The 19152-nt window shown below is 37.9% G+C and overlaps 1 protein-coding gene across 2 annotated transcripts; it reads left to right on the forward strand.

Annotated features, from left to right (window-relative positions):
• Positions 1–2510: 2510 nt before the first annotated feature.
• Positions 2511–18772, forward strand: laptm4b (lysosomal protein transmembrane 4 beta). 2 transcript variants are annotated; one of them, XM_084738855.1, is made up of 8 exons: positions 2511–2766; positions 4785–4902; positions 8021–8094; positions 8194–8316; positions 8903–9001; positions 11549–11644; positions 12720–12750; positions 17851–18772. In XM_084738855.1, the coding sequence occupies exons 1-8, from the start codon at positions 2674–2676 to the stop codon at positions 18006–18008; spliced, it is 792 nt and encodes a 263-aa protein (XP_084594981.1). In that variant the 5' UTR covers positions 2511–2673; the 3' UTR covers positions 18009–18772. The 2 variants fall into 2 exon arrangements, with proteins under 2 accessions (XP_084594981.1, XP_084594983.1); XM_084738857.1 differs by lacking the exon at positions 12720–12750.
• The last annotated feature ends 380 nt before the right edge of the window (positions 18773–19152 follow it).

Genomic DNA, 19152 nt, shown 5'->3' on the forward strand with positions numbered 1-19152 from the left:
ACGGAGGGACAAACTGACATGAAATAAAGACTTTTGTCTTATTCTGATACTGACATAAAACACAGAAATCTTTTTTATTTAGTTTCAAGCAATTAAACTGGAGCATAGACAGACTAACCTGGTAAACCGATTCCTATCTGAGGTCTTGAGTTAAGATGGGAAGAGTCTAAGATAAGATTTTTCCTAATTTGGTGTTACAGAAGCAAATCCTAACTTACCTCAAAAATACGATCTTATCTCATATTAAGAGGTCCTGAATACTCATTGTTTATCAAATTTTATGTCTGTTACCGAGCAGCCAACATGCTTTTCTCCTGCCAAGCCAAATGACTTTGTATTAGCTGTTTTTTTTTATCATTGAAATAAATTGAAACATACATTTAAACATAAAAAATGGGCCCCCCTGTAGCTCAGTTGGTAGAGCTTGCACCTCAAATCCTGAGGCTCAGGATCAGTCCTATGCAATAATGCAAGTTTAATTACAAATACTGAGTTCACCTAACTCTGTTTTTATCAACTTGTTATTAACACTCATTTTAAATAAGTTACTTGTACTTTGAGGTCGAAAAAGCTGCCAGACTCAGTGTACTTGAGTTGGGTTCACTTAAACAAACCAAGTCCTTAGATGTTATGTTTTTTTTCAGTGATGAAAGGTAACTAAGTACATTACTCTCGTACTTAAGTATCCCACAAATTAGAGGCACTTTACATAAGTGAGAATGAAAAATGCCTCTAAAAGTCACTCAGTCACTGACAAAGAAAAAAAGTCAGTGTGTAACAACTGGCTGGACTCAACTCACTTTGCCCCACCTTCATCAGGTCATCTAGGTCACAGCATTTGGAGAAAGGGTTGCCATAGCCAACTGCCAGACAGACAGACAGACAGACAGACAGACAGACAGAACTGATGATGTTATCTATGCTATCTATGAGCATCAGAACATTAGCTTGTTTTGTGACATCACAGAGGATGGAAGAGCTTTGTGATGTCATCGATGATGTCACACTTGTGATTCTATTGGCTATCAGAATAGAATCAGATGATGACATCACAGATGATGTCATGGTTGATGACATCACGGTGATGTCACAGGCGCAGAAGTTAGTATATATAGGTCAAGCAGATGATTATAGACTAAGTTCAAGCCAACCTGCTCCCTTACAGGATGACTTGGGGGCGGGTTGCCAACTGGCCCGTGGCTACGATGGTTGTACTCGTAGCCTGAGTGTTCCGTGTAGAACACTCATAGGGGCCTGTTGCACCAGGGAGGTCAAAGCCTTCCTCTGGCTGAACGCAACCCGTTCCCTTACAGGATGACGGTCAAGGGCGGGTTGCAAAGGGGGGTCTTAGGGTAAGATGGGACCTGCTCAGTGGTGGACAGTAGTGAAGTACATTTACTTGAGTATTGTACTTAAATACATTTTTTGAGTATCTGTACTTTACTTGAGTATTTGTTTTTTTGGAAACTTATTACTTTCACACCACTACATTTCAAAGACAAATATTGTACTTTTGACTCCTCTACATTTGTAGGAAGGTTGTTGTTACTTTTCGACTGAGCTTTGAAATCAGCTGTTGGTGTTTTTTTCTTTTCTAAAATGCAATTGGTCACATGCTGTGTTCCTCACAAAAGGAAACCAATCACAGCTTTTTGTCATTCAAACAAAAAGCGGTAATGATGACGGCAGGAGAAAGACAAAATTAAATTATTAATGTTATTATAATTATTCATTATTCCAGGTAGCTTTTAAAGTTGGATTGTTTTTATTGGGGTGAACAATACAGCATAATTCATGTATATACTGAGGACATAAAGAAATCTCAGTTATTTAACAGACTTTGAGAACTCCTTACAGTTAGCTTCAATCTAATTTTATGATGTGATTTTAATACAGTTACATCAGAAAATGACAATAACTGTCCTTTTTGTTTTTGATTGCATTTCTATGCTGAAGTTTTTATAGGTTTTTCTATAGACTTTGTGTAGCAGAGTGGTTCTACAAGCAAATCAGTGCATCATTAGATGGTTTCAGAGAGTTACAAGCTTCTGTAAATGCATCATGAAAACAATACAGCATGTATTGATATTAGAAAATGCACTTTGTAATTTGTACTTTTGAATACTTAAGTATTTTTAAAAGCAAGAACTCTAGTACTTTAACTCAAGTAAAATTTTGACTGAGCAACTTTCACTTGTAGTTGAGTAATATTTGACCAGGAGTATCTATACTTTGACCCAAGTACTGGGGTTGAGTGCTTTGTCCACCACTGCCAATTTGTCTCAAAATGTAAGTGTATTGTATGTATAGTACATTTAAATCAATAATGTAGTAAATGTACAGCAAACATGTTAACTGCTGTTCTGTTACAGTGTCTGTGATGATGATTATAACGCAGTATTTTTCATCCATCCCTCTGATCTTGGTCAAAATCCTGCCTGGTCACGTGACTCTGGGATGAGCCAGATTAACAGCTCGCGCTCTCTCTCTCTCTCTCTCTCCGAGTCCACTTGCGGAAACAGGCGAACATCGTCTCAAACATACGCTGGATGTGGCGCTCCTAGCACCGAGGGACCCAAACTGTTCCGTCTTTTCAGGACATAGTTGTCTCAGATAAACTCATTTTCGGCAGCATTCATGAAATAGCGAGAAAAAACCGAACCAGGATAAATAATGATTTCGCCGTGGGACCGGTGGTACTCGACGAGCTGCTGCCTGTGCTGCCATGTACGAACAGGCACCATTATTCTGGGAATATGGTATATGGTAAGTCAGGTTTTTTTCAGTCGATGTCAGGCCCAAAATGTCTACAAATACGGTGAAATGTGTGGAGGATTAGGGGACGAAAATATGAAGTGCCGTTGAGTTTTTATAGTAAGAGCTAAATTAAATAGCAGCAGCTGTTTTTCACTTGTTTTTCTCATGTTTTTTTGAAGGGCCATTTTGAGGATGTCCTCGGTTTATAGAATAATCTACCCGATTTAGACAACAATGTTAGCTAATTAATCACCATTATTGCCATTTAAGGATCGTTTTTTTTTTTGCTCCATACATATATTTTAATCAAGTATAAGCATATAACAGAAATATTTTACATAGTTTGTTGCCATTCATTGATTACTTTAATAATAATAACCTTACCAGCCCATCCAGTATGATTCGTCCTACATTTTTACCGGTTAAATATAGAGTTTGTTTCTGTTTTTAACCAGGGGATAACCTAAAGTTAAAAAAAAATAGTTCAGTAAGCCTGGTAAATCCCTGACCTTTATAGTAAGCGTTAGTCCCCGTCTCTGTTTGACCCCACTACTAATCAATTATGTTGTTAAATCGAGCCATGCCAGAAAAAGCAACCATTTATTTTACGTCCATAAGGTGTCTTGACATAAGGACACGGTGACATGTAGAAGTTTTAAGGTCATTTTTTCTGATCATGCTGGTTTAGACAGGTGCTTTACTGAATCTGTGCTGAAACGGATGGTCAAGTATTAAGATAATCATTTTAGTCACCGCCAGCATCTCAAATCTGATGATTTCATGCTTTTTTTTTCATTTTATATTGTTATAAATGAAATTATTTTGAATTTCACACTGTCAGTTGGACAAAATTAGCAATTTGAAGATGATGACTTGATTATTAGGTGATTATTTTTGGAAATATAATCAATGGAACACTTAACAATAATAATAATAATAATAATAATAATAATAATAATAATAATAAATTATATCAAGTTATGTGAGCTGCAATGATTAATTGATCAAAAGCTAATCGAGGGTAAGAAAAGCTGAGATGTAGTGAGCAAAGATGGAAGTTTTAATCCTCCGTTGCTCTGACCGAACTAAATCTGACTTACATCACTATTACAACAAAGACAAAGAGCAACTCTGACTTGTCAAATGTTCATTTATTTAAGTACATCAGAAACTTCACAAATATACTTTGGCTTTTAGAGCATTTTGCCAAAGAGGACAGATTATATGCTTTGACATTATCTGTCAGATGAAATATTATTATTGCAGACATTTATCAGCTGCAATTTCATTATTGGAATAATAAGTAATAATCAAATTTTCCCTTCATTTTATTGTGTATCTCTGTTTTATATTATTGTGAATAATGTTTTTAGATTTAGGACTGTTAGTTGGACAAAACAAGCCAATTGAAGAGGATGCCTTGAGAACTGTGAACTTTTGATTGGTCTTGTTAACCATTTTATGATATTGATTAGAAGAAATTATGTTGTGGCTCTAATCAACACGTCATGAAGCTTCATCAGGGTTTCTGTCCATTAGATCAATCCACACTCAGCAGTCAGCCTTTATCATAATCATGACAAGCTGCAACAACCAGCCACTTCTCAACTTTTGAATTAATCACCAGATAATCACCTATAATTCTGATAATCAATTCATCAATTTGAGTATTTCTTTTAGAAAAAAAGTCCTCTGTGACAGCAAACATCTTTGAGTTGTGATCAAATCTGAAGACGTCACCCTGCGCTATTTTCTGACATTTTATAGACCAAAAAACTATTGACGAATTGAGAAAATTTGACAGTGAAAATAGCTTGATTGTTTGTCACAGCCCTGAATACAAAAAAATTATCTTTAGTTATATATTCCTTTACCTCATCTGTAGTTATTTTTCTGTTTTAATTACTTTTTTCTGACACCAAGAAAAGAAAAAGCCCTGATCAGTTATTTCTGAAGATTAACCAAAAATGTAAAAATGGCACAACTTCCTTCTGAAATATTGATATTGATCTTCACTTCCCTCACAGCTCATCAATGCGGTGGTCTTACTCATCTTGTTGTCGGCTCTCAATGACCCAGTTCAATACCGCTACCACCTTACCAGTTCTGAGCTGGGGACCGACATTGATGTCATGGACGATGCAAGTGAGTGCAACTAATCCTCTCATTGTTACATATCTGACATGGTTTATTGGATTAGACGTCCTCAATCAGGCATTACTTATTATTCTCCATAAATAGTTCAAAGATGCATCAAGATAGTTTGAGTGCAAGATCTCATCTAGAAAGTGAATTCACAAAACACCTTACATCTATTTTTTTCCTCACCATAATCAGTATTCCACGAGAAATTTCATTTTCCTCCTATGTGAGTTTTGCAAATAATGCACTATTTCTTAACATTTAATTATTTCAACTTTTTTTTTTTTTTGACAAAAACAGAACAGACAGAGCAGGGGACAACAGACAGGGTCATCAGTGGTGAAATGAAATGCGTAACATCATGTAAAATAAACAATAAAATTAAGCTGTTACAGGTTAGTGTCAAGATCTTTATGTCCTTCCTGTCCATGATTGTCCCTGTAAATCCTCCTACTAGTCCTTCCTACTAGTCCTAATGATCCGTGATTCATGCAAAGCTGAAGGAGGGAGAACTCTCCCACTCATTCACATAAAGTCACATTTTGATGGTCCTGGTACAGAAAAAAATAAGACAAACAAATATGTATATAAAGAATTCACTTCAGATTCAAATAAGATTTCCAGTTTTTCCAGTATTTTTCATGTTTTTTAGTGTGTCTCAGAGAAAAAGTCACTTTTTCCATAGTATAAATTTCCTGAACTGCGTCTATCTCTTAAAATGTAATTGCATATTGCAGATATGATATGCAGAGCATTTCATTTTATATGAAAAGAGTTTGAAAGAAAAAATAGAAATAGTGAGTAGATGACAATTAAGCTATATCAAACTATCTGCACATCTAAATACCCAGACAGTATCACAATATCAAGTTTCATAGCTCAGTAGCATTATAATTTCGAAGTATCCCCCAGCTCTCAGCTCATATAGCCTCATGATGTGTTTCTGCAGGTCTAAAATCACTTCTCCTTTCTGCCCACCACTTCTTTTTTTCCCAGAATGCTGCTCTCAGCAGCACAGACATAGCTGAGTAGGCTCGGCTGCATAGAGAACAAATCAGAGTGCATGTGTATTTTCAGTGCTTCCCCCTCCAGCAGTTATCATCATCACAGTCGCCTCTGGAACACCACAGACTCCGTCACTGGCTACTCTGATTAAAAACGACTGCTCTAATTCTCCATCGGATTAGAACGGCCATCTTGACTGACTCCCCTTCGCATAGCGTCATTTTTGCTTGTTGTGAAGCAGTTGTGAAACGGTGGAAAAAAGGACGGAGACAAACTGGTGTGATGGTTTTGTGATAGGCAGCTGTCAGTCGCACCAACGTTACTGTTGTTGACATATGCAGAGAAATCATGAAGTGAAAACTCAGATGTGTGGATGACATGTGAAGGGTGGCATTTATGTATATATCTGTGCATTTTTCCATGCATTGTTTATATATAGTATGTGTGAACATGCTTATCTGTCTAGTGAGTGTGTGTGGTCAGGGATTAAGATTGAAGGGTATCATCATTTCCTGTGTCTTAACACAGTATCAGCACAGTATTAATCACTGTTGCTGAGTGTAAGAGAACACCAACAGTCAAGGTATCGTGGTCATTTATTATCATTATGCAACACAGTGTTGCACAACAAAATGAATCATGGTGATACACAGAAGTTGGAGTTAGTTTTTATTTTGTTAAGTCATGGAAATTGTTAAGTTTTCACGCCAGCAGTGCTGACTTCCAGGGATGCATTGATTCCACTGTTTCACATCCCGTACCCCCTTTGAATACCAAGTTCAATAACAATCCTGCATAGTGATCTGAGATCCCTTTTATCAACAGCACCAGGGTTTTCCCTGAGACAAAGGTACCAAATGTAAGAGGACGTGCACGGCATACATGTGCAGCCCTACACAGTGCAGCTTTTAGACTGCCGTGCGCTTAAGAGAAAAAAATATCATGATTTGACACAAGTGTCCATAGAGATTGAAATTTTATGCCTAGATGGAAGAAAAAGGTGAAAAGCTTTTTTCACAATTTGTGATCACTCTCGAGTGCTGTGCATAACATGTGCATATTTGGTATAAGTGCATCAGAGCAGTTACTAATATCAGGCACAGTAGATTGGGTGTATTAGAAAAAGTTTTAAAAGCCAATAATACAAAGGTCGCCCACCTTTGAGTTACACAAGCACGGAAAACTCTGAGCACTGAGACATGTCTCAGAAATAATATCTCAATATTTTTAGGTTATGCCACGATATACACCTCTATATACACATTTTCTCTAGGGCTGCAACTAACAATTATTGTCTGTCGATTAATGTTCCTATCATTTTCTCAATGAAACACAAGGTTCAGATGATTTTGAGATTTTTTCCTAAGAAATTGACTCAAAACAATTAATCCATTATAAAAAGTAGTTGTCAGTTAATGTAATAGTTGACATCTGATTGATTAATTGACTTATGGTTGCAGCTCTAACATACGATATATATATATATCTCATTCTTAACATTTTCTCTAAACTAATATATTGTTAAATTAGAGCCGGCCAATATGAATAGAATCAAATATCACAATATTTTTGTCCAAATACCTTGATCAATATTAATCAACATTGTTACAATAGTGTAGGGATAGCTATTGGGGCTTTCACAAAATATTAACACAAAGATATTTTTGATAAATACAAGACAATATCTAGTCTCATATCATGATATTGATATAATATCAATGTATTACCAGCCCTACATGCGTATATGATCTATTGACTTGATGTCAGTGGATCCCTGTTAGTCACTGCACCACAGTGACGCTGACAAGTGTCTCATCAGTCAGTTTTCACAGCTGTAATGTGAATCCGAGAGGGGTGTTAAATTTAGTCAAGTTTAGCACCTCTTGCATAACAATTACCCACGTGCTGATCATGTTTTGTCCAAGCCAGATTGGGTACTAAAAATAGTGAGGTTACTTAAGGTGTTTTGTTTTGTAAAAAGATGTCCGTGTTCTCATAGAGACTTTTGGATTACGTCAGTGGGTTCAGGGCTTCCAGTGAAATTACGTGTTTGCTGCTGTTAAACTGGATTATCTGTTCCTACATTGTTTTGTTTGTTTGTGTTTTCTCTCTGCAGATATCTGCATAGCCACTGCAATATCCCTACTCATGATTCTTATATGTGGCATGGCAACATATGGTGCTTACAAGGTAAATACAAACAGTGAGATTCAAACAGACGTCAGAATTTGAGAAATATCATGCCTTTGTTCTGAGTTTCTTCATCTGTTCTCCGTCTCTCCCACGCAGCAACATGCAGCTTGGATCATTCCATTCTTCTGCTACCAAATCTTTGACTTTGCCCTTAACACACTGGTAGCCATTAGTGTGGTGGTTTATCCCAACACGGTGCAGGACTACCTCCAGCAGCTGGTGAGAACCGCTCCAACACAAACACCTTCTTCTTTTTTAAATGTGGGCTTCTTTTGGTGCCTGAAGTATTGTCAAAAGCTACAATACAAAACATTTGAAAACAATAAGTTACAATAACATAATACCTGCTGAGCATTGAGGCAGATTCATGGTAAGGCTTTTCATTACCACGTTTAAAACAATACAGTATCAAAAGCTCTGATAAAAATGATCTAACTGCTCGCCCCAGTTTATTTTCCTGCCTGAAACTTTGATTGCAGCAAAACCAAACCAGCATTCAGTGACATTTATTAGTATCAAGTATCGTTTTAAATTCTGGTATCGTGACAACTCTGATTCATGGGTTTGTTCTTCATCTGTTGAGGAAGACGGCTAAAGAAGAGGCATTCAGTGAAAACGAGTCACCCAGGCACAACACAGGTCTTAGTTATGTAGATTAGGTGTCCATTTAAGACTCATTGGTTGTTTAGGACTGAAAGGTCAAGTTTTGTCACATGCTGACTTGTAAAAGGACACTTTCTTACTTCCTGTCTTGAGTTTTCTGTCCACTGATGTCTGTTTCACGCTCTCTCTCCCTCCCTTCCAGCCGGGGACATTCCCTTACAAAGAGGACATCATGTCCACCAACAACATGTGCCTAGTTTTTGCAGTCCTCCTCTTCATTGGCTGCATCCTCTCCTTCAAGGTAAGCACACAGAGCAGAGTCTCTGTTAGTGGTGCATGGAGAGGTCATTATCTGTGTTTATGTCTGTATCTGTTCAGTCCGGATAGAAGACCGAAGTTGGGCATGTTTTTATAATGTTTCGTCATGTTAAATCAGGCCAATGTTGTATTGTCTTACCTATGATTCATTGTCAATTGTTTTCCTCTCTTTCTTTCATTTTTATTTTTAATTAAACTAACTTTTACAAACCAAACCCTACCACCACAAACTTTTTAAGTGGGGCAATAAGCAATAAGAAGCAGAAGAAAATGCTCTGCTTTGTATTGAAAAGAAGAACTCTTTACAGAAAAGATATAAAAACTATTCCTCAGTTAAAGGAGATAACCTTAAATTCCAGTGATGCTGCATTTGTGTTGTTAATGTTACTACAGTTCTCAGTACTAGAATGTTTGCATATATATTAATATTCTGATGTATTCAAATAATATAACAAACAAATAATATCTTAATATTAAAATGTATTACTGTCTTGCATTTTGTAAACATTTTTTTTCCTGAACAGTAACTTTGTGTAGAAGGTATATCTTCCTTTCCATTGTATTATTTGTGCTTTCCTGAGTGCATCCCTAGTTTCTGTATCACTGCAGATTCTCCCATCATCCACTTGAATGATGTTTAAAACTGTACATATGCTTTTAAAATATAATGATATGTGCAACACGTTGCGACACATTATAAACACTCATTGAACATTTGTTCCCTTTAGATCGGCCTTTTTATAGATATTGTAATGTGATTAAGGCTATTAAGACTCACACTGTGCACATCCCATGCAATATGAACCATATGGCATGTATAATGAATCTGCCAGTGTGAACATTATCAATGTTCTTCATGAGATTATCACACAGTCAGAGAGCAGCGGGTCAGGGACAACAGGAAACCAACTCCTGTCAGGCTAATTTCCCCTTAATGCATGGATGATTCTCCAGGCGCAGCTACGCTCTGGGGCTCTGGGACGAGATGGGACATGGAGTTGCAGTCATCTGTACAATCAAATCAAGTTGTTTCTCCTCTAAGCTCAGATTGGAAATGTTCTTGGCAGATACCCAAAGCCAGAGCTGGGGTTTCATGATAGGAAGCAGCCACTGGAAGATACACTGCTGGACTTACAGAGAGAAGAGCTATAAATGTCACGTATCAGCCGCAGAGCTGTGTTGCACAGAGTATACGGTGTAGTTGAACTGCTTATTGCTTTAGATTTCAGCGTTTAAGATCAAATATAGATCTGAGCTAAATATAATCCCATTTTTCTTGATGGGCTGCTCGTTCAGTAAAGTATATATTGGCCACTGTAGCGACGATAGTTGAGTCAGTTCCTTGGAAAAGGGCCAGAGCTGAAACCTCAAGGACGCATTGAGCTCTGAGCACAGAGGCAACACCTGCTAAAGTTCCTGCTGAAGCCAACATCCTCCACTTGACTGCACTTTGCATAAATGACAAGATACAGAGAGGCAGGAAGAAGAAGGAGAGCTGGAGAGAGACGGGAGATGGAGATGGTTGGGTGAATAGAGAGACTGTGACAGGATGACATAGGAAGTATATGGACAAGATGGTCAAACTCAGACTTCGTGGCACATTACCATAGTGATTCAGAATGTTATTTTCCCAATAAATAAAATAGGCTTTTTCAAGTAAAGGACAGGAAAAACCGAAATGGGCAAATGGGCAGTACATTAAGGAACTGTGTTTAAAAACACAAAAACAAATGGCGCTGTTTTGTATGATCAAAATAATGAGTTGAAATGGTTCTGATTATTTTTATGGATAAATGAGTATGTGTGACATTGTTTTCCTTCAAATGTTTGTACCTTTATTTAGACAAGACTTGCAATTTTTGCAGAGCATTGTTGTCTTTTCAGCCTGGACTGTTAATGACATCCCTGCTAAAAAATAAAAACGAAATGCTTCTCTACTTCTATTGTAGATGTATTAAAATCGTTACCAGCGTGTTGTTTTCAAGGTACAGTTTTGCACACACTTCTGTGGTGCAGAGCTCAGTCTAGAGTCGCTATCACAGCAGATGGTAAAGTGATTGGATAGCAGGCAGCCTGGTTTCCTGGTTGGTCGGTTGGTTGCGCTTACTGCTGGCAGAAGCACCGACTCAGCAGGCTACTCACACAGATCCACAATGAACCTCCTGTTCCTCTGCCAAGTCAGACAAACCTTAAACCCTGGTGCTACCGTAGCCTTACTGAGGGCTGGAGATGCCTGATGAGTTGCCTCGGTTAAAATGTTGTTTGAAGACCAAGAAGGGCCACATTGTTCAAGAAACGTGAAAGTATCTTATATTTGTACAAATGCTGTGTATCCGGAACTGTGTTGTTGCAAAGGTAGCTGATGTATCACAGTTTGTATAAAGTAGTGATGGTGATGCATCTCTGCCGTCATCCCTAACCTTGATGAATGGATGAGATCACAGCAAACAGCGTCAGTAATAATGAAAAGTGGATACCGTGTTGTTAAAGGTCGCTGTGTGTGTTCTTTGTTTTCACCTCCCGGGGACAGGCCTACCTGATTGGCTGTGTGTGGAACTGCTACAGATACGTGAGCGGCAGGGGCACCACGGAGGTCCTGGTTTATGTCACCACCAACGACACCACGGTGAGTCCTCACATCCACCTTCTGTCCCGTCATTTCAAGGACGAGCTGAAAATCTCCCTCGCTCACGTCGTTATGTAATTCACATAGCATTGATTTTTCTTTTTCCTTTTTTCTTTTGTCACGATTTTGGGCGTTCATTATGTAAGGTCAAAGGGATAGTTCAGATTATTTAATGTGTGCCGGCATGAGGTACCTATCGATTGTCAGTGTATTAGCCACAGTAGATGGCGGTTGACCGGCCCCCACTTTGGAGAAACAGAGAGGAGTACCAGCACAGAAGCTGAGCAGCTGTGGACAGTTTCTGGTAGTAAAAGGTATTTTAGCCATTTAAAAAAGGTCCACCTAAAAAAAATAAATATAATTTTAAATGTATGCAAGATTTAAAGCATTTTCATCACCTTACTCTCCCATCAGACAGCCTTTTCCAACGGGGAATTGTAGTGTCATAACCTAAATATCACTCTCTGCAAAGCAAAAGCAAACTCCACAGGTGAAATCAGTCATTTTACTTCATAGAACACAGAGTTCCTGGGCTACTGCTGCCACAGTCTGTTTGTGTGTGTTGTTATGTAACTTGCTGAATCCAAACTATCCCTTTCAAACACCAAAGTCACTTGAATAACACTAATTAATGAGATTGAGGCAGCGGTAGATCAGCAACTCAACTCAGCAACAATTTCATACAAAGTAAAATTACTGATATCACCTATGGAGTTTGGAGAGGGTAATATTTGGTTCATGTAACAGCTGTTTCCTGTCAGAAAAGGCGGTCTGATGCCAAAGTAAAGTGGTGAAAATATGCTAAATATAGCGTACACTTAAACTGATTGATTGATTTTTAGGTTTACCTTTTTCAGTGGCTGATGTACCTTTTTTGCTCCTCCAAACTGATGGCGCCAACATTAAATAATTTGAAGTATACCTTTAAGATAATCCTGACAAAAGGTATGAAAAGTTATTTTCATCACTATATTTACACATTAACTTGTGTATGAAATGCTAAGCTCAACACCTCTGAGGTTTTATTGAGCTACGGTAAAATATAGATTATATTTACTTTTTTATTTTATTGCAGTTAAATGAGTTGATACCTCTAAACGTACAAGGTAAGGATTATAGGCATTAATTGTGACATACATCACTAGAGCAGCAAATTAGAGCCAGAAAATTAAACTGATATAAAACTAGTAGATGAGAAATTCTCCCAAAACCTCATTAACCTCAACCTTATACTTGACAAGTGAAATCAATCCATGCAACGAAGTAACGATCTTCTGTTCAGTGTGGGAAATCATTTTGGTAAGAAATATTTTCTGCAATCATAGATGCCAAATTGCTAAGGAGGGAAAAGCAGAAGGTGCACTGAACAGACAATTTGATAACATTTTATTGACTGTTCCAAATTTTTTTAAAAAAGAAAAGAAATCAGAATTAAGTATTTCAAACTTAAATTGAAAAAAACTATCTTCTGAAAGTATTTTATCAAGTCATTTCACATGTCAGACAGCTTTTCCATTTCTAAGAGGTTTGGGTTACTGAGGTCCTGGTTTAAAATCACCGTCACTTTTGACATAAATAGAACAGCTGTCATGTCACAGTCCCTACATACATGTACAGGTGGAGATGCTATGTGTAGTATTTTAACACGTAATTATTATTTTGTTTTTTTAAGGTAGTTGTTTCCAAATTTAGAAATGGCACACTAATGGCAAACATGAGAACCTTCAGTTAGTGATGTACAGGATTTGCTTAACATGAAGATAAGCAAGAAAATAAGATTTATTTATGTTAATTATTAACTGATTAAAATCCTACACATACCACTTTGGTAGCTGTATTGGAAATTATCAGTAGAACCAAACTGTGATGTAAATTATTGATTTAGGGCAGTTTTGTTGTTGTTGGGGTTTTTTTGTTTGTTTGTTTTTGGGGTTTTTTTCTTTGCTTTTTACTTGCATGTCTACTCTTTCTGTTTAAACGCAGTATTTCTGCACAGTTGCAGTAAAGGATTACTAAAATAATCCATTGGTGGCTGTATAGGATTGTTTCTGGTTTATGTGATTCAAACATTTCCAGTAACTTGTTGAAGAGGGTCCAAAAGTCTCAGCGTGTTTTTATCTAAAGAGATTTTCTTCTTCAATCCATATTTGTTGCCTTTTAGTCTTTAGCGCTCTCCCACTTGCCGCATGCGTCTGTATTAACAGGACGGTTAAAAAGTAATCTAATAGCACTTTAAATTAAATTTAGACTGACAAAACTGGCATTTTATGTTCATTAAAGGTTCATTTAATAAAAAAAAATAAAGGCTTTTTGACATAACATAAAATATGACAATGCACATTCAAAACTTTTTTTGAAAAACTCAACAGAAGCTTTGAATGTAAAAAAAATCTTATTTTCTACAGTACAGTTGAAACGTTCAGTGTCCAGATCCTCAGTGCTGTCGACGTGCAGCTTATCTCTTTTATTACTGTGGGTAGCACTTCAGTTAGGTGCTGTGTGGGTCATCCTGAGACGTGATTGGCTGGCTGCGCAGAGCCGGGTGTCGTCAATCCCACTTGTCCTCCTCCTCAGTGTTGACTCATGGGGTTTCTGAGAAGCTTTAGCATAGTCACGGTTTCCATTTGTCTGTCTGTCTGTAATCCTTCACCCTGATACATAAGACATTAATCTGCCTCACACCCGCTGTCGTCTCAGTACATAGCGTTTCATCTCGCTGTCACTTTGTCCTTGTTGTTGTCGTGGCCCCGCTTCACGCTGCTGACGTTTTTCACCTTATGAAACAGATTCTACATGCTGGAGCTAATCCAGCAGGGTCTGATATCATATTGTGTATCAGATGGCCTTTCAGCAAATATTTGGACGTGTGCCTTTGTTAGTTTTATCCCCTGCAGATATGATGGAGGCAAAATGTGGAGAATGTTTATTTTCCTCAACCAAATTTTGAGAGAAAACATTAAAAACATTTGGCATGAACACACTCAGTTTAGAAAATCCTTTTTTTTTTTAGAAATATTTCTGAATTGATTTGCATGTAAAGAGCAAAAAATAACTTTTGAAAATCTGTTAGTTAGCAAGTAATGAGTGTGAATTTGTTTCTTATATTTATTATTTATTCAACCTTTATTTAAGATTCTCAGAGAAATTATTGAGTGTCTCATCCCTCATTTACAATAATGTGGAGAACAAACTATGTAAAATAAAAATATACAAACTCAGAGGGTAGAATTATTAGACATTAGTCTAAACTTTTTCTTATTTCTAACAAATTCCATTTAAAGACACAAAAAAACAACAATAATGCGTTTGTTCACCTGTCAGTACTGTCTTACTGTCCTACCGTGTTCCCTACTGAAGACTGAAATTTTCAAAAAATGGGTCTCTGCCGATTATTTTCACACTTAATCAGTCTAGTCTATAAAATGTCAAAGAATTATAAAAAATGCTCATCACAGTTTCCCAGATTCCAAAGTGACGCCTCCTCAAATTTCTTCTTTTCTCCAACCAACAGTTCAAAACCCAAAGACACATTAATTCACTGTCATAAATGAAGCTGGAACCTGCAAATGTTTGACGTTTCTGCTTGAAAAATGACTGAAACAATTGATTTATTATCAAAGCACTGAGTAATTTTCTTTCAACTGACTAATCAGTACAGCTCTCCTGAAGACACACAGCCAGTGTTACTCAAACAGGAGCAGACACTGTGTTAGTCAGGGACTATTTTAGCTGCTGATTAACACACATTTGTTGTTCTCGTGGAGCGCCATCACGGTGTATGTGGGACTGAATGAAGAAAAGTGTCACCCGGTGCAACAGTCTGACTCACTGATGCATTTTTAATATTTTTTTGACAACGCTGGAGGGTATGGCATAGAGGAATATATCAGAGGCTACACAGGCAATACTTTTTATCGTTGTTTTTGGTACTCTCTTTAGGATTTTTTTTTTTCTTCTTTGTCCTGTCTTTGAAAGTAGGGTGTATGTTTTTTTCTGTAGATGTCATTTTGTTTTTGTGAGGAAAGATCAGACCAAAAAATAATAATCGCAATCTATTTAATCATAATCACGATCCACAATCTAAATTTTGAAATGTCCTGTAGACTAAAGTAAGACTTGAAATAGCTTACAGAATCCATCTGCCTCAATAAAAGACAATTATTGCAGTACAAAATACTAAACAGGTGTAAAAAGGTGAACTGCACAAGTTTGGTTAAGACATAGTTTCCCCTCTGTTACTTGTCACCTTATAAACCACAGCACAGTGACACAAAGAAGTCTTGGAATCTAATGAACCCGTGATTATCACGAAGTCAATGGAATCTGAATCAAATGTTAATTCAAATTAATTAGGAAACAGAGAACGCACAAAACAAAACGAAGCAAAGAACTGAGGCAACTAGGTCAGTGTGAAGGCCACAGCAGCGGCCGTCTGAATTTTAATTAGAGAAGAATCAGGGAACAAATAGCATTTAAACGCAACAAATATCTGTGTCACATGGTTAACGCAGGTTAAAAGCCTGAACAGTGATGACAACATGGTCTTATCACTGCATTCCCTCTCTCTCTCACACACACACAAACGCGCAGCTGAATGAAGAGCGCTCCATCTATTTTTACTATTAGAAAAGCCGGCAGTGTGGCTAAATGGCTTTTTACTGCCTCGAACATCAAGTACCCAGCTGCTTATCTGCTGTGCTTTTATATAAATGCCATTAAAATGCACAAGGGTCGCCCCTCTCTCCCTCTCTCTCTCTTTCTCCCCTCCTCCTCCCCTCTATATATCTGTGTCCGTCCTTCTCTCTTCTTCTGGACATGTTATATAATTGTCTGCTTGTCCGCTTCATTTCAAATCCTCCCTGTGATGTGTTCGCCGGGCCTCCCTGGCTGTTTCACAATTCCATCCCCTCGGAGCATATTCTCTCTCTCTCTCTCTCTCTCTCTCTCTCTCTTTCTCTCTCTCTCTCAGAGAATTAGCAGCAGTGCTGGTTTTATAACACCATTTACAGAGAAAGACCTCTGATGGAGAGAAGGCAGTCTGGCCTCTAAAGCACATGGATGTGTGTGTGTGTGAATGTTATCCTTACAGCTAGTCGTGTGTAAGCTGGAGAAGAAACCTGAAATCTAATGTACTATATTAACTGTCGGCCATTTTAATTTAGTGTCTTACTTCTGAATATGCAACTTTCTGTAAACATGATACCTACACTATTGCCTAATAACAGTTCCACATTGCACTGCATTTTGCAAATGTTAAATGGCTGCGATTAAATACCACACACTGTCAGTAGTGATGAAATCATTACAATCGAACAATCGAACTTCACCCCTTCAGAAGCTAAAAAGTTCACGTCTTCACCTGCATCAGCGTAGAAGCGTAGATACATTATTGGCCGCTGCTCTATGTCTCTGCCATATTACGTGATGACGCTTCGCTATTAAACAAATACAACGTGCATAGAAAGATGCAAATTTCATGACAAAATCAACTGTAACTTGCCTAATTCTAAACCAATTTTCATGAAATTTGGTTTGTTGTAAATACAAGGAAATTAAACATGATGCTAGTTACTTGTCTGAATTAAATGTAGTCACTGAGGCCGGTCTAATCAGCTCCGTGCGAAAACATTAACCTTTTGAATAGCCACAACTTTCACTGGCCCGTGCAGGCTTTGAGCGAGGAACAGGCGATATCAAGTGTACGTTATTCAGAATTTCAGCTTAGGATTCGGTTGTTTTTCAGCTGGGAGATGTGTCCAAGCAAGTGAGGTCGTTACACCCTATAAGTTAACGAAATAAACCCACAAAATGTCAAGAAAGGACATATTCTTACACCGGTTTTCCCTATTATTTCTCTATCATCTGAATTCAAGTTTCTCTCTTTGACTCAGCTAAAACAAGCTGAACTGTCTTGTTACCTCATTGTAAAAAACACTCATCAGTCATATCAAAACGAATCTTTAATTCACGGAGTTAGATGAAAATATTCTGGCTCTATAGGCTGTTTTCTTCTCACTCATCCTTCAGCTCAGTGGGTGTGTACTTTGATCTGTCACTGAGCAGCAGCTCTCACTCGTTCCTCAAAATAAAATGATGAAAATCACAAAAAAAAACGAACAAACTTTTTTTTAACAGCATCTCACAGGCTTTCTTCACCACTGAGCCACAGAACTAAACTGCCTTTTGGTTTCCCCGTCGTATTTCAGGTTCTGCTGCCGCCGTACGAGGAGGCCATTGCCATACCACCGAAGGAGCCCCCTCCACAATATATGGAGGCGTGAGGGACGTCCCAGCTGCTGAATCCTACACCCCGAACTACCCCAGACAGCACCAACCACATTTCCCTCCAACAGTAGGACCCTAACGCTGGCTGGAAAACAAGACCAAACAATGTCTTCAAGGCTGGTTTCAGCTTGGATTCCCGCCAACCTCAGATTAGATTAGGCCGACCCTGAGCCAGCGTTGCCATCAACTCTTTCCCCCCTCCAACGCCACCCCTGGTTGTTGTGACGTATTTTCCTCCCCTCTCGTCTTCTCTGTCCTCCTCCAAGGACAGTGTCGCAGCAACTTCATCCGCTCCCAACCACCACCACCACCGTGAACCCTCCTCCCTCTTGGCAGCTGCTGTCCCCTCCTGGCAGCGTCTAAACTCTTGCACGCCCTGAACACTCTGTCCCAACTTAATTTGCACTTTTCTTTGAGTGAAACGTGCACCGGTCTGGCCACCAACTGTTAACCCCCAATACTGTGAATCTCCCTCGTGGTCTTTGTCTAGAAACAAACTACCTGAAGAGAGGTAAAGCGACACAGAGAGTGCGAAGGAAAAGCGACATACATGATCAGTTATGCAAGAGCACTTTTTTTCAGAAATTGACAAATTCCTTCATTGAATGTAATGTTGAGGTATTTTTGTATGACTTTTTTGTAAAACTGAGAGAAAATTAAGTGAAATGAAGTAGTGAAAGGTTGTCCTCACGTGATAAAATATCATCAAATATGTGTACTGATGTGGCTTTTCCTGCAGGAAATCCTATTGAAAACGATTCCTTGACCAATAACAACTACGTCTTCCGGTCACACTTTATTTTACAGTGCACTGATAAGACGTAACAGGCCGTACTTTGAATTAATTTTTTAAATTTATTTGAGGAAAAGTAGAAATAATATGTTCTTTATTAGACAGCAGGGTTCCCCTTGGATTTTTTTTTTCAGACAAAAGTGGCAAAAAACAAGAAAATGTCCAAAGAGATCTAAATTTTATACCAAGATTGAACAAAGATATAAAAAAAAACAGGTTGCCACAAATAACACTGTTTAGTTTGGCACAGACATTTCCATGAAAAGCACAATTAGTTGCAGATTGTGAAGTATTTCTCTGCAAATTTTACTCTCCTGACACAAAAGGGCACAGAGTCTGATGGAAAAGTTAAGACAAGAATGATGAAGGAAAAAATTTTCTGATGTGATCAATGAACAGGTACCAATATGTGGGTCAAAAAATTAAAAAA

Source organism: Lutjanus erythropterus, chromosome 16 (assembly GCF_056507025.1).
Source record: "Lutjanus erythropterus isolate fLutEry1 chromosome 16, fLutEry1.hap2, whole genome shotgun sequence".
Classification (NCBI taxonomy): Eukaryota; Metazoa; Chordata; class Actinopteri; order Lutjaniformes; family Lutjanidae; genus Lutjanus; species Lutjanus erythropterus.